The 16720-nt window shown below is 36.5% G+C and overlaps 1 protein-coding gene across 7 annotated transcripts in view; it reads left to right on the top strand.

Annotated features, from left to right (window-relative positions):
- The window catches only part of LOC137620722 (transcription factor Sox-2-like), a 43360-nt gene extending 27906 nt beyond the window's left edge, over positions 1-15454 (top strand). For 2 of the 7 annotated variants that reach the window (XM_068351081.1, XM_068351080.1), the window contains exons 2-6: positions 4178-4347; positions 10913-11044; positions 11705-11889; positions 12535-12736; positions 14127-15454. In XM_068351081.1, coding sequence (XP_068207182.1) covers positions 4178-4347; positions 10913-11044; positions 11705-11889; positions 12535-12736; positions 14127-14341 — 904 coding nt within the window. In that variant the 3' untranslated portion in view covers positions 14342-15454. The remainder of the gene's footprint in view (positions 1-4177; positions 4348-10912; positions 11045-11704; positions 11890-12534; positions 12737-14126) is intronic. The other 5 variants (XM_068351082.1, XM_068351083.1, XM_068351085.1 and 2 more) reach the window with 5 other exon arrangements.
- Positions 15455-16720: the final 1266 nt, after the last annotated feature.

The raw sequence follows: 16720 nt of genomic DNA, 5'->3' as shown, positions 1-16720 counted from the left end.
TCATTACGAGAGGGTCAAATGATTACATATTTTTAGAACTCAATTTGATTTCCAAATCTGAGAGATTAATGAAACAACCGAAAGATTTTTCATCACGAAGAAATTAATACCTGTATATTCGTAGTTGATTTAGTGGTCACAGAAACTACCTACAGGTTATTTAGGTTTTTATACTCTTAAGACTCACACATTATTCAATGTGCTTTATAACAAGAAAAGAAATACTTTTAATTACTATTTTTTCATTTTTTCATTTCATTTAATTTTAGAACAATCTTACGATATATATCCTGGTAATTTAGTACAGAGACAATTTTGCTAAAGATTTTTTTTTTTTTTTTTTTTTCATTTCGATGACGCGGTATGCCTGTAAAGCTTAATGACTGCATTATCAATCTTATAAACTTTATTTGGATAGGAATATACTACGGTATATAGTATACAAATAATTGCTTAAACAATAATTCTTGGTGATTACATGAATGACCATGTGATGTATCTGCATGTATGCATTAAAGTAATGATATGTGCGAGTTTGGTTACATACAGTCTTAAGTAAATATAAAAGGCTTCTGCGTAGTACTAAGCACAAACAATTATACAGAATGTGTGTTTGAGTGACAGCCAGGAGAGGGTGAATGGCCCTAACAGGTTACGCGAAGTGTGAATAAGTGTGAAAGACAGCTCAGTGGCATTGCCCTTTCGAGGAGAAAAATTAGGTTCATATATTCGTTCATCATTCACTAATGTGATACTACTATATAGGCCAAACTCTCTCTCTCTCTCTCTCTCTCTCTCTCTCTCTCTCTCTCTCTCTCTCTCTCTCTCTCTCTCTCAACGTTTACATATACAAATATATACATATATATATATATATATATATATATATATATATATATATATATATATATATATATATATATATATATATATATATATATATACACACACATATTTATACATACATACATATGTAAATATATATATATATATATATATATATATATATATATATATATATATATATATATATATATATATATATATATATCTGAAGAAATATAAAAAAAAAAAGACTGTTGGTACATAAGAAATGGAGGACGCTAATAATTTACTGCGTTGTAGGTGTTTATATAGCTTGTTATTAAATTTACGGTAATTCCCTAATTTAAAGTTTTTTTCACTAAAAAAAATCTTCATAAATAACAGCAAGAGTAAGAGTGTTGTGAGAAATGACATTACAGAAGAATCCTCGAGAGAAAGGATGTTAGAAAACGCTCATTATCTATATTAGCAGAAATTACTTTCACGCCCAACACCCAAGTAAAACACGCTAATAACGGAGGTAAAACTAATAGTACTTTTCCTCATTCTCGTTGTTTCTCCTGTGCGTCTCTCCCTTTCCTACCTTCTTCCTCTTCTTCAACCGCCTTTCGAGAGAGGTGGAGTCTGTAGGATTTGCTTCATCATCGCCGACATCATTTTTTTCATACGTATTAGTCACGCCTTCCTTGATTTCCACCAAGAATTTCAAAGCTGGAAAATTGCGTAATCGATATGTTTGCCATGTTTGTGATTTGTGTCATTTCATTGCCTTCACAGTGTAAAGAACATCTATTATTCATTTATTGGATATGTTTACCAATAACTTTATTTATTTATGCTTTCCAAATCATATATATTTCAACTTTAGTATCGCTGTAATAGTTTAAGCTGGGATCATTTTATCTTTGTTTGAATTTTTCATTTCGACTCAAATGAGTAGAAGGATGATTCAGTCGATTTTATTTTTGCCTTTTTTTTATTTTTTGACTTTGCTCGTATGTAAATACTGTTAAGACAAGTTCAGTTGTGACCTAAGAAGTTGCATTTATATTTCTTTTTCTTCAAACAAGAAAATAATACAGATAAATAATATAGACGAAATATTATTATATGTGAAATAAACAATTCTATAGAGTATTCGTTAGAATCTGGGAAATTCGTTTATGATATTTTGTTTCAACCATCAAGCATTTTCCCCCTCCTTTCCTCCCTCTCTTCCTTCCTAGCGCACAGCCCCGTCCTCCTACCCCCCTTTCATCATCTCCCTCTCCCTACCCCTATCCTTATCCATTACCTCCCCCACCCCCTCCACCTGACAACGTCCGCCGTTCCGAGTTACTCTTGGCGTTGCATCCGGTGCGGACCTCATTATCCTCGTTATTATAATTAATATCTCACTAAACATTTTGTTATTATCATCATTATGTCGTCCTCTCGGCTCCCGACCGCTATATGCGTATTTACATTTTTATTAATGACTGTGGGGAAATACGGGTAGCGGACTATGATTTGCCTGGACGAATATGGATTACTATTGAATTATTCTATTTGCGTGTTTAATCCATGGAGATTTTTATATGTTTGCATACATACAAAACATGCACACACTCACACACACATATATATATATATATATATATATATATATATATATATATATATATATATATATATATATATATATATATGTGTGTGTGTGTGTGTGTGTGTGTATATATATAATGTGTGTAATCAGTGAGAACTCTTTACAACGTCATTACATACACAGTAAATGAGCTGTCAAACACTTTCACTTATCGTGCGGGTTTCGGAGTCAGGGGCTCCAAATAAGTTTAAAGAAGAGGAGAAAAATTTTTTCCTTTGCGAAATTTCTTCCGACAAAGGAACTCTCAAATAGAATGTTACATAATATATATTTAGAGAGTAAACAATAGGGAAGATGTGCCGTAGGATCGGCGCCCTAACACATAAGCACCCACGCCCTCCAGCCAGACAAAAAGAAAACTCATTTGTCACTGTCGATGTCCCTGGAAGATGGTTGATCCCCCTCTGCCTCCCTCCCTTCTTCCAGTGCCCCCCCCCCCCTTACATCCTCTTCTCCCCCCTCCCCCCCTCCCTCCCTCCGGAGATTCACTCTCCTCTCCATCCAGTCATACTAAGCATCATCATCAGGATTCTTCTTCTCTTTTTCTCTCCCTCCCTAACCCTCCTTCACACGTTACGTTGCCCATAAAATCATAAAGTTTATGAGAATATGAACAAATTTATATATATCGTCAGCATTGTCCATTGGATGGGCAAAAGTTTTCATCTTGAATTGGATTCAAATATTTTATATTTATATTAAAATGCTGTTGTATCAAACGTCATAATAGTAGTTATAAACCAACTTATTATGTTGATTTTTTTAGATTGGCATATTGCTAAGATCTTAATCTATTCATTGCAAGCAATTTTGTTGAAGTCTAATTTATAATGTAAAGCTGACACAAATTTTATCTTGCAATACTAAATCGAAATATAATAGTGATGTAAAAACAAAATGTTATATAATACAAACATTCACACGCACACACACACACACACATATATATATATATATATATATATATATATATATATATATATATATATATATATATATATATATATATATACACACATATATATATACATATATATATATGTATACATACATACATACATATACATACATCCTCATACTTAACTGTCAAAAGATAGTTTAAGGGATAATAGACAACAGGAGAGACGACAGTTACAGGAGAAAGTATGTGTAAATATAAGGCCATCGGTTGAAACGCCACTGTAAAACAGCAAATTATACTCTCTCTCTCTCTCTCTCTCTCTCTCTCTCTCTCTCTCTCTCTCTCTCTCTCTCTCTCTCTCTCTCTCTCTCTCTCTCATGTATGAATACGCACTCTCATTCACACATATTACACATAACCTTTCAAATACATTAAAATATAAAAATTCATAAATTCTTGTAAAATCATTCTTTCTTCAAGTCTTCATTAGGAAATATTAGTTTTCGTTTAAGTGCATTTCATAATTTAAAAAGGAAATATGTCATTTCAAATATACACGAAAAAATAACGCAAGACATCATCATCATCACCATCATCTTGCATCAACCCATCACCATTGATTGTTAATAACATTTAAAAAAAAAAATACTCTTGAATACTGTAAATCTAAGGATTTAAGCATGAAGGTATCTAGCAAATAGACCTGGAGAGCTTTCACCAGTTCTATACTAGGTACCTTAAAAATTCATCACATTCATGAAAACAGTCGATCTAACCTTCTTTTGTCTCTTTTTCTTTTTGTGCAGACCACGGCGGAAGACCAAGACACTCATGAAGAAGGACAAGTACCCCTTGGCCTCTGGTCTCCTCCCATCCGACCCCACGCGACCTCCTGTACAGCAAGTGACCCGAGATATGTACAATATGACCAATGGCTACATGCCCAATGGCGACTACGGCGATTACGGTGAGTGGCGTAAGTTGATCCCCTCAGATTTTCGTTCATGGTGATGGTGGCTTTGTGTAACCTGTGCTTGTGATTTTATTTCAATCAAGTTCTTAGTTTTGTTTTCACTTTGTTATTACACGCATTTTAAGCAGAAATTATGTTTATGTGTGTATATATATATATATATATATATATATATATATATATATATATATATATATATACACAAGTATGTGTATATGTTCATAATTATTGATATTAAGTTCATGTTCCTTTGCCACTATTTATCTAAATTATATTTTTTATATATTATACTGGTTTTTGTTTGCTACATTCACTATATAAAGTTATATTAAGTGTCGTTTATGTGTAGAGATAGTTAGGCAGGAATTTATCCCGTTTGTTGTCTTTATAACGCCTAATGATTTGCACAAGTTATTCGCGTTCTTTTTGTTAGCGAATATCTATACATAGTCCAGCTTGAAATAATGACAGCCATATTTGTTAAGCGGTTTTAGTTAAAGGCTACGTCGTAGAAAACAAAGAAATAAAATTCAAGCTAAACTTTATATTAAAATGAAAGTCATCAGGAAATAATGATCTCAATTTAACCTTTTTTTTGCTTTAGCCAAACCAAGAGATATTCAGAACGTATTCTTTACTTCTAAGAGAGAAAAGAACCATGGCTAAGAGGAACAAAACATGGAGTTATTTTCTTTTTACAATAACGTGTTTCGAAATGAATCCGGGTATTTAAGAGTTAACAAAACATTCGTCGTAGGCAGTATCTTTAGCTGCTTACCTTCCGTGAGTGTTATCATGAGGAGTTCGGAAAATGTGACGTTTATGCTGGGAATCATATTGTTTGTGTGAAATATTAGGATTAATCAATATAGGGTTTTCTTGTTAAAAGAAATATATTTATATAAATGTATATATTCATATGTATATATATATATATATATATATATATATATATATATATATATATATATATATATATATATATATATATATATATATATATATATATATGTGTGTGTGTGTGTGTGTGTGTGTGTGTGTGTGTGTGAATTTTCATGTAAAACAGGAAAAGAGTAACGAATAACAATTGGGTTGGATGTTCGTGAAATATATTTTTTGTGTACCTTATCCTTTATAGACTGAATTTACAGATTTTAGGCCAAATATCACGGCACTGGTCCTAGAAAGCCTACTCAGCGCCGGTTGATATTAAACAGTATACTTCCTTTTGAGAGAGAGAGAGAGAGAGAGAGTGAGACTCAAGGAATTTTATATCGCAGAGAGGAAACTAGGAGGAATCCCCCACTGTAGCTCCCTCTACCACGTCACTAATCTGTTACATCCTGTGGATCAGATTTCTCAACTCACCTTTCGCTTCGTGTAGCAGATTTTGCTCAGATTTGTCTCTCCCTCTCATCTTCCCGTGTCACGCCCCTAGCCCTTACGTCCATCTCCATCGGCCCCCTGCTGTGTACATTAATGCACGATAGAAGGTTAAGTTTAACAGATACTAAACACCGAAGATGGAATGCAGATACAGAAGAGAGAGGGAGGAAGAAGACCGAGAATCAACGCTGCCAAGAGCCGAAATACTCCGAGGAGGGTGTTACCTGGCTCTGGTAACCCTGCCTCAGATGGGTTACACTGGTTTACCTGTAGATACCCTTCTCAGCTACCTACCTGCCTCTCTTTTGTACCTATTATACTTCCGTACATTTACCGAGGGTGTCGTAACGACACCCCAGGCCTACCTGTCTCCCACATTTTTCAGGCGCTTTATCATTATGAAAGAATGAAACATTATGAAATCTTATTGGAGTCATGATTACATTGTGAGGCACTGATACATCTTTCAGCATATGGCACACCCTCTTTTATCTCCTCTATCACTTGATTACTGGTGTTTCCTTAAGTGAAATTTATCTCAGCTGCCCTCCTCATCCATTTCCTTATCGACGCCCCATCGCTGCTTACGGATTTACTAATCGTTTCGTCCAATTATCGGGGCCTAGAGGACTCTCGGAGAAAATGAATAATGATAGTTTCGGTTTAACATTGTTGGGTGTGAGAACATTAGGAAACTCAATATGAGGTGCGTGCAAATACGCACACACATACAGACACACACACATATACTATATATATAAATATATATATATATATATATATATATATATGTATATATATATATATATATATATATATATATATATATATATATATATATATATACCATAGATAATTTGTTCTGTTTGAGGGACAGAGAATGTAATTAATGCAGACTCACGATTGTTGCGATATCTCCTTTTGTAAGCATTCGGCAGCTGATGTCAGCTCTTGTACTTTCCTAACCACCCCGAAAGTATCTGCTATCCCATCTACCGTTACGGGTATCTCCTTGTAACATCGGACCAAAGTACCTCCGCCTACCTTGTTTTTCTCGCCTTTTCTTTACCTGTTTCTAAGTGACCTTCGCACGGGAGCTCATTCTTCGGAATTTTGGAATATTTTAGGAATCACCAGAGAGGAACGTTCGTTCCATGAGGAACTTTAAGCCGATTAGGGCTTGTGACATGAGCGTCCCCCCTCCTCCTGCACGTCATTCACATCTGATCTGTTACATATCCTGTGTTTTCGCATGAGGGTATACGAGTGAGTTTGCCGTTTTCTCACAGGTTTTGAGTTCGTGAACTACAGAACTGTTTGACATACATATGCACATACATGTCTTCACTTCTTAATATATCTTCAACCCTGAAATTATTCAATGTTTGATGTCCAACGCTTTTATTAAATATTAGTAAATAGGTTTCAGTGTTCACTGTTTTATTTGCACAGAGAATCTTTAGTACATGAAATTTTTTTAACTACGATTCTTAGAGAATTTGTAAAACTTTTCTTTAGTTCAAACTGCCAAAATACAAACTTTGAAATCGTTATGTTTTTTCTTTCATATTGAATATTTAAGCATTCATGTTTTGTTATTGTAAACTAAAACTTTTGTTATAATTACCATACCTACAATACTATCATCATTAATTACTTCAGCACGTGGTAGTTAGCTGTCAGGCTAATCAAGTCACTTATTTGGATAGACAAGGTCTTCAACCTCAGAAGTCATCATGGTACTCTGGGAAAACAGATAATGTCTTTAAAAATGATGTCCCATTAAAAAATATGTTTGGGCCTGTCAAATATTTTGAATTATTCAGATAAGTATTTTTAATTACTTAAATTGACAAAGCTCCCTTTGTGATTTCGCTCTTGCATGCATGTCAATTATCATTTTCCAACCGAAGCTAGAGATTCTAAAATTGATTTTAACTGTCACTAGATGACCAGGAGGGACCCTGTTAGTCAGTTAAGTTCTGATGTCTGTCAACCCCTCATTAACTTCCATTGTGTACATCGGTGGTTGATGAATACATTACTCGAGGCTTTCATTCACGTAAACCTTAAGTTTCAGCACCAATTGAACATTTGGTCACAATATCTTTTTAAACGCCTTATTTCACAAACACTTATAACTGAAAAATTGTATAAATGGAAACAAAAAAAAAAAGAATAATAATAATTGCCACCTTTGTACATGTGGTGTTGGTCCCACCAACAGTTGATATCAAATTATAGCAACCACAAATCAGGCAGCCATACTCACGCCAGGTACAGCACCTGACACTTGATACCAAAGTGGGGTTAGGTTTGGCGAAGGGGAGATAAATAGTGGAAGAGAGAGAGAGAGAGAGAGAGAGAGAGAGAGAGAGAGAGAGAGAGAGAGAGAGAGAGAGAGAGAGAGAGAGAGTCAAAGTCAAAGAGAGAGAGAGAGTTATGTGAATGTTAAACATGTGGTAAAAGTCATCCAAGGTATTTTACCGAGATAACACCTGGTTGTTTAACTAACAATATTTTCATGGTAATGGACTCCTGAAGGAATGCAAATTTTATATAATTTCAACTTGACCATTTAAGCAAATGGAAATTCGATATACAAGAACAGAATCAACGCTTCATTTTATTTTTGTCCATTTTGTATAAAAATTTCGTTGATCCAACTTGCGTGCGTAGTTTATTCTATAAAGAGGATCACGTGTTTGTATTGATGTGTGATACCTTCAATCAGTCAGGTGTTTGGAATAAGGAAAGGCGAGTAAAACACTGATTATGCAAATTAAACGCTTGGTGGCCAACAGAGACGAGGGGAAAAGGTCTTAGGGGAGAACAGGGGTCGCAAGTGTCGGTCCCCTGGGGATGGGGGAACATGGCTTGTAAGGTGTCTTGTTACTTTTTTTACTCTCATGTTTGTTCGTTATTATTATATACAAAACTTTTCCTCATTTTATGTCTGGTTATTATTTAGTAATCTGCGTTTTGCTGTGTAGCGCTTAGATTGTGCTCTTATAATTGTCGTTTGGTCGTTAACTGTTATAAAAGCTATTCTTGGGTAGATCGAGTATACAACTTCTCATATATCGTGACAGAGCTCTCTATCTCTCTCTCTCTCTCTCTCTCTCTCTCTCTCTCTCTCTCTCTCTCTCTCTCTCTCTCTCTCTCTCGTTTTGTCATTTTTATTCACCCACCTTTTGTTACCCTATATTTTTTCTCCTCGTCGTCATGAAAAATTCATTCCACCCAAAAGTTGATTGGATTGAAGGGGGCGGGGTTGCTGGACGGGAGACTGATCAGTTAGAGGAGTGATTTCCCGCAAATGATAAACACCGTTTGCCTAACGAATGATTTCATCCCGAGCGTGCAAAATGACGTTAATTGAGGGGACAAGGCACGAATTTGGAAAACCATCGATTAACAAGACAAATTGTTACATGGATAATTGCTAATCGGCGAGATGGAAAAAACGTATGAAGCTTGCATTCATACCGCTTGGTCAGTTTTTCTCCTGATGTCTGACCCTCTGCCGATGTAGGAGGGTATGTGTTCATGATTGCTCTAGTCCAATATATACCCTGTGTCTTTTAACTTAAATTTAATTTTTATGAGGTTGGATTTATAAGATGCCCTTGTTTATTTTGATTATTAAGATACACATTGAATTCTTTTAAATACTTTGTTTAGCTTTATTTTGTTAACCGAGAAGAGACCTAAAGATTTCGTAAGAAATATTTATATATTCGTTATCTCGAGTTCACTCATGTATTTCTGATAACAACTGAGATTCTAGTTACTCTTTCTGATTTTGACTATTCAATGTTTATTGATTATAAAATTCGTTAAAGTCAAGAGACGATGGAAATTACACGGAAACCACGAAATGCGAACCTTATTTTGAATGACTTGGTCCGAATATCATATTTGTATTAGTATTATAATGTGAAATATTTTCTAATTCATTTTTTATTGAATGAATAGGGTTTACTTACATATTTTTCTTTGAGTTATTTCTTTTTGATTGTTATTGATCGGATGTTATCATTGACTAGTCAAAAGTAGTAAAAAACATTAATCGCGAGGGGCAATCCTTGAGTCACTAATGTTAGCGCAGTGAATATTCCGTGACTGTCTATTCAAGAAGCACCGAAGCGTTACAGTTAATGGATAAATGGATGAGGGCCATAAGCGTACGTTCTCATATGCACGTGTGGACTTACAAATGCGTGTATTTATAACTTAATTCCACGAGGTGCTTGTGCGATCTCTCTCTCTCTCTCTCTCTCTCCTCTCTCTCTCTCTCTCTCCTCTCTCTCTCTCTCTCAGACCCATAGTTCTCTTCCGGGACGAGGAATTATGAGATCGTTTCTCTGTAAATTCAGCAAGTATCTTCTGACCAAAAGGCACCGGATCGAGATAGAGAGATAATATACGTGAGTGATCAGTACTTCGTCAGAAGTTATCCCATCGGACCATTTAAAACTGGGATGACCTCGACGAGTTAATCCTCGCCCGCCTGATGAAATCCTTTATCAAAAACTTCTCTTTGTCTCAGTCATAAGTGAAGTTTTTTTATATAGTCCTTTTTTTGAGGACTGAAAGTACGGCGTGCAAGTTAGATCGCCATCATTAGGATTAGACTTAACAGCAATTACGTAAGCACCTATTTATTGGTCTTTGTTACTCTGCAAATATATTTTTAGTAATGGCTGTTTTGCAGTTAATGCAGTACTCATTGCGAGTCTGATTTAACATCAATTGTTCACAGCAAAAAGCGACACTATTTGAGTCTGATCTTAGTTTTTACTCGTGTGCTTGTTCCTTTCACGTATTACACTTTTTTTTGTGTGTGTATTTTTGCACTATGCAGGAGAAGCACGATGAATAAATTAAAGTTATTGTTATTGTTATTGGTCGTGATAATGTACCAAAAATTTGTATGCTGAAATCATTGAATGAATTAGAAAATCATAAAGTATCTATTACTAATTTCACTTTTAAGAAAATTCTTGCCTCATTACTTGTGTAACTTGATAGATAGATATTCCAAAAGAAAAAAAGTAAAATTACAGATTGAATACAAATCAGTTACCCAACTTCTATTCAAGATTTAATATTGTTTGTTAGCAATCGCTTTACGCTATTGTGGAAATCCTTTAATTAATTGTAACTGCTTTTCTCCCAGGCCCAAGTTTGAGGACAGATGACAGAATGCATTTCCATGTACCTCAAGTATCGAGAAATTCACATTCAAGCGATATAGATACGTTTGCAAACTATCCGTCAAGATATATGTTTCATAGTGTTTATCCCGAAGGTAAATCAGGTCAATGGCAATTCGTGCTTTGGTTGTGGATGGGGTGTCTTGAGTGGCAATAATAACATAATCATTAATCTCTCTCTCTCTCTCTCTCTCTCTCTCTCTCTCTCTCTCTCTCTCTCTCTCTTTCTTAAGATTATAATCTCAGTAAGTTCTTAGCAGAAAGCGGATCTCCAATAACACTCAGTTGAAAATGGTGGTTGGTTTAATAAAGATGTGGATTTGTAACGTATTGGTAACTATTATTAGTGACTGATGGCTTCCCATCGGAGATTAATTTTTTGAAAAAAAGAATAAATAAGAATTTAATATAAAAAGCTTGATGACTTTCTATTGGAGATTATATCGAAAAAAAAAAAAAACATATTCTTTGAAATACAAAACTAAACGCTGTGTAACTCCCATGTACTAACCAAACGTTGGTGTTTTGCTTTGTTGTATTGAATATTTTAGCCTGTTTATTTTTTCATTGTATTTGATGTTTTTGTTTAGCTATACTTTAAGACATCATTGTATGATATTGTTGGTTAATTGATTATAAGCTATATTATATCACAATCTACGTAACCTTGTATATTGTTTACAAAATCTGTAAGTTGAGTGTAAAAATACAACTGTCCAGCATCGTATACAAAATCGTTTTGATCTCCCTTACAGGATACGGGTATGACGGCTACGGTGCAAGCCAAGGTTATCCATACATGACAAGCCAAGTCTACAGCGGTTACGACATGACCCGTGGCTACTCTCCGACCTCCTCCAGCACGCCTTCCTACATGAATGGATCATACAGTTCTGCGGCCATGTATGCATCGGCTCCTTCTCCCTATTCCATGAGCCAAGTGAGTTGTGTCGATTTTTTTGTCTGTTTGTCTTGGGTTTCTTCATTACGTTAGTTCGTGTTTTTTGCAATCTTATTTATCTCCTTATTAGTTTGGTCTGTTTGCTCTTTACGAATAATTTGTTTTCATTCATTATCCCATTGATTTTCCCTTCATCTTTAGCTTATTTACATTTTTCATTCTGAATTGTTATCTTATTAATGTTTTATTCGTATTTCATTCTATCTTGGCTTTGATAATTTTCGCAAATCTTTATCCTTGTATCAATTCATCCGCCCCTTATTGCGATCTTAGTAGTGACCATTTTTCTTATTCTATATCAACTTAGTGACTTATATACTACCTACTTATCAGGGCATGTTAGTCTTTATATTCACAAGGAATCATTAAACAGTTTTGCTTTATGATTTCCACATCATTGTACTGAAATAAGATTTTGCAACTTTTTTATATCTGGATTCTGATTATTTTTTTTTAAACACAATGGAATTTTGGTTATGAAATTGTTACTCATGAAAGCGAATGTATTTGTACCAAATTAGAACCATTAGGTTAACTACCATGTCTCTTTCTGAAGAATCCTTTCTATATCAAAAGTGTTGTTGCTAATTAATGTCCCTAACAACACTCAATTTCCTTCTGAAGATTCTTCGACTCAAGAGTGCTACCCCTCCTCCCTTGCAGATGGCGTCCATGGCGTCAGGAGTAGGTTCTGTGGGCTCCGTCGGATCTTCTGCGTCCCATTCACCGACGCCCATCAAATCTGAGACCCCCACTCTCCCAGTGTCATCCCCTGGGGCCACCATGCCTCCTTCTGCAAGCCATACCACGGCAAGCGACTATCAAAGTAAGTACTTCTGGTTCATATTTTACATGTACTGTTCTGTGCCATATATAGCGTGTGTGGAGGCTTGTCTGTGTAATAAACCAGAATATTTCAGTATACCTCTGAAGGACGAGAGAACTTTTGGAAGACTGAACTCGAATGTTTGCAAATTAAGTTGTGATGATTAGAGAGGGTACAAAATGTATACTGGCGAAAGAATTTGAAAGTTGTGGGTAAATGGGAAAGAGGGTGGTTAGTGTTAGAAAGGAGGATATAAAAACAAAAGAAAGCAAAGGACACCTTCCATCGTCCCCTTGTGTACTTGAATTCTATTTGTAAAGGGAAAAATAAAACGAGATTTCTTTTTGGCGAAAAGAATAAATCCACTTAGCAGAACAATTAACCGTGATGCAATTCATTAAAATTTAGGAAAGGAAATTTACCATTTGTGGTGTTTCATTTTGTTAGAATGAGAAACGATATAAAATAACACTCACACTACTCAAGGGGAAAAAAAGTAGCATGCAAATTCCAGAAATTTTAAGATTACCAATCGAAGGATACCTCCCCTGTTATTAATAAATAGCTAAACGAAGCTCTCTGCAAGGTCGTATGGATGTGAAGTTAAGAGAAAACAAAGAAAGCTATTGATTTTACGTTAGTAGTTTGCAGGTATGAGTTTGGATAAGATTGTCAAATTAAGAGAAACGCAGAAAGAAAAGATTGTAAGGATAAGGTTAATTGGTGGAAACAAAAATTATTTCAGAATATGTACAGGTGATTTTGTTTAACTTGAAATCGTAGAGAGAATGGCTAGATAGAAAGCAAATGCAATTCTTAGTTAAAAGAGTATCACTGTTATCGCTGAAGATTTAAAAAGAATGTTGCTTGATTTGTAAAGAGCATAGCCGTCTAAAAATTGTGATAATAAAGTTCAAGTAAGATTATTCGATCACCGGGATGGCCTGAGTTTTAGAATGAATAGATTGAGTTGAGGAAAAATGGAAGTGCTTATGCCAAACAAAAACTATTATTGCTTTTAATGTCACTAACATGAATAGCAGTACATATAAGGACTTATATTCTCGAGTTAGTTTCTATAACAAGTAGGAAATATTATAATCATGCTTTGATTTACTATTTACCCAATTAGCGAGTAGTTATAATTGGGTAAGGATAAATTCTACATGCAATTGCTGATTTGAATTTAATGATATGAATCATATTAACATTCTTGATAAATTTTTTAATTATGCATATATTTTTTGAATTACTTTATAATTTGATCATGCATCAAGGGTATACAGTGCACGCTACTTCTGACCTTCATCTGTTTCGTCATATTTTTGTTCCTTGATTGTTACTCTACTTCATGCTTTTATTTTACGGAATTTTTTTCTTCCCTGTTTAGGTGCCGTGATGAAACGCGAGTATGGTTCGGGTCAGCCCGGGCAGCAGGACCTCTCCCAGATGATCTCCATGTACCTGCCTGGCTCCCAGGAACGCCACGAACAGCAGAAGGCAGCAGCTGCCGCCGCATATATGTCCCACGCCCATTATCACGCCCACGCCGCCGCCTCACCTGAGCAGATGCCGCCCGCGCCAATGCCTCTCGCCCATATGTAACAAGGGGTTGAATGAAGCGCCTGTGAGCCACATCATCTTTTCCCCTAAAAATCGAGCCGGGACTAAAACACACCGCCCACCTCATGAGGCCTCAGGAAGAAACGCTCAGGGCACCAACACCTGAAAGAATTATTATGATCATTACAGTGCCACCTTGCGACTCCCTCACACAACATGGAAATGAGGCTTAAGAGACACAGGTGTCTGTAGGTAGACAGGCACACCTGGTGCCAGCAACCTCCCCTCCCCCCATCCTTTCCCACACCTACCCACGGCCACTCACACTTGTTCTGGAATGCTAAACAAAGTCTTTTGCTTGATGGGTTTGCTGTTACTGCTGCTGCTGCTACTGCTACTTCTTGTTCCTGCTGCCTGGTCGAAAGGATGAAGGGCTTCATAATCAAAGGGACGCAAACCTTCCTGTATATCGCTGTTAGTTCGGTAACTCCGTATCCTCTTGCACTGAGTACAAGTTTTGAATGGGTGTGTTGGACCTGAGAGTCAGTGACTTCTTGGTCAGACCAAGTCTCCAGTTGCTGTGGTCCAGCTTATATTTTTCTCCAGTTACCGTTACTACAAGAGAGGTTTGTTCTTATAGGAAACCCCTTAGGGTTCTTATTGTCAAGACCGTTAGCCCCTTTGGTGTCTATGATCTATTTGTCCCGGTAATGAGAGCGGCAGCAGAAAGGAAAGAGAGACTTGCATGGCATGCTCCAGATGATAATGGCGCCGATGCTGTGAGACGACGTCTCTGAGACGTAAAATGAAGAGGAAGAAAGAAGTGAAGTAAACGAAAGAAGACTAGGTTGTGGGTGGTGGGATGACGCGATTGTGCTGTTGGTGAGTGTGTGTGTGTGTGTGTGTGCGTGCGTGCATGCGTGTGTTTGTGATGGTGGAGGTGTCTCATCCAGTGAATTCCCGGCTCCGACTCTAGGTGGCTGGAACTCTCTGATCAAATGTGATAATCGCATAAATGTAATGTTATGACTAAATATTAATACTATTAATGGCGAGAATAAATAAAAAAAAATGGTGTGTATGTAATACTACGTTCTTATTGCCATAATTTATACGGAGGTTTGTGTGTTATGATACCTGAGGCCTTCAGGTAACGTGTTAGTTAGCGCTGGTCATGTGTACACGTGTGTGTGTGTCAGTGTGCACGGCGGGGCCGGCCAACCTTGTACATAAAGTTTGCGCCCTGTACATAATCCCCCCCCCTCCCTCCCTTCACTGCTCCGGGGGCTATCACCCTCACTCCGCCCACGCTCGGGAAGACTCAAGTGTGAGTATAGTTAAGGGTGGGTGGCAGCTCCCGCCCCGCCGGCCCCACGCTGCCCGCCCCTCCCCCGTAGCCGCCCACCTCGCTGCCCACCCAGCCTCCGCCCGCCCCAACTTGAATCAACCCCACTGTGCCCAAAATCTAAAGAGTATCGAGCGACGGCAAAGTGACAAATAATTGATTAATTGATTTAATTCTGTAAATTGGCGTTACAACAATTTTGGTCATTGACGCCGCCTAAAAGACGATGATTCCTCTAGTGATGTTTATGAAAATCTAATGGCAGTGGTTTATAAAGGATAAAACGGAGATGTCTGAAAATGTTTATTATAGGCGAGTTGCAGTTGTCCAAGACGCACAGGACTAAAATGGGAAATTTTCAGGTTTTGTCCCCTAATGTCACCCTGTTTTAAGTCTTGGTCCTCTCTTCCGCCTAAATTCAAGCACAGCTAATAGGGCAGCTGTGTCTGTTCAATAAGTTAAGTGTTGATTCGTTTCAAGAGAAGGATGGTGATGATGATGACGATGACGATGGCCTTCGCGCCCGTCCGCCCTGGTTGGATGGATGAATGATAAAAGGCCTGTTTTTGTTTAAATCTCGTTTAACCCAGAAGTTACGAAGTTTTGTAACTTCATTTTTAAATCTTTTCATAATCTAACACCTCCTCGTATTAAAACCTCGGTGGTCGTCTTACAAAGACATGTAGCACTGTGGGCGGCACGGGCGGGGTGGGCGGCAGCGGACCAGTAAACCGGATCAGGTGATTGATCCCTCTTTGCTGTCCGTTTTCATCTTTTTTGGCTTTTATTTTTATTTGTCTAATTCTGTATATCATTTGTACATAATGCACCAATATTTGTCTTGTTATACAACACAGTGGATGAACCGACGTTTCTTTATCGTTGGAAATGAAAAAAAATAAAAGAAATAAGTGGAATTGAGTTGTTATTACAAACCTTATGTTGTTTTATTGTATTTTCTGATAACCCCATGAAAAACCAAAGGTAATTTTCTGCTCTTGAAATATTGTAGATATTCGTGGCATGTTGAGTACATTTTCACTACATTGTATTTTAATTATTATTAGGAAATATGT

Source organism: Palaemon carinicauda, chromosome 27 (genome assembly GCF_036898095.1).
Source record: "Palaemon carinicauda isolate YSFRI2023 chromosome 27, ASM3689809v2, whole genome shotgun sequence".
NCBI lineage: Eukaryota > Metazoa > Arthropoda > Malacostraca > Decapoda > Palaemonidae > Palaemon > Palaemon carinicauda.
Note: the sequence above shows the minus strand (reverse complement) of the source record. Positions and strands in the feature narration are given on the sequence as shown.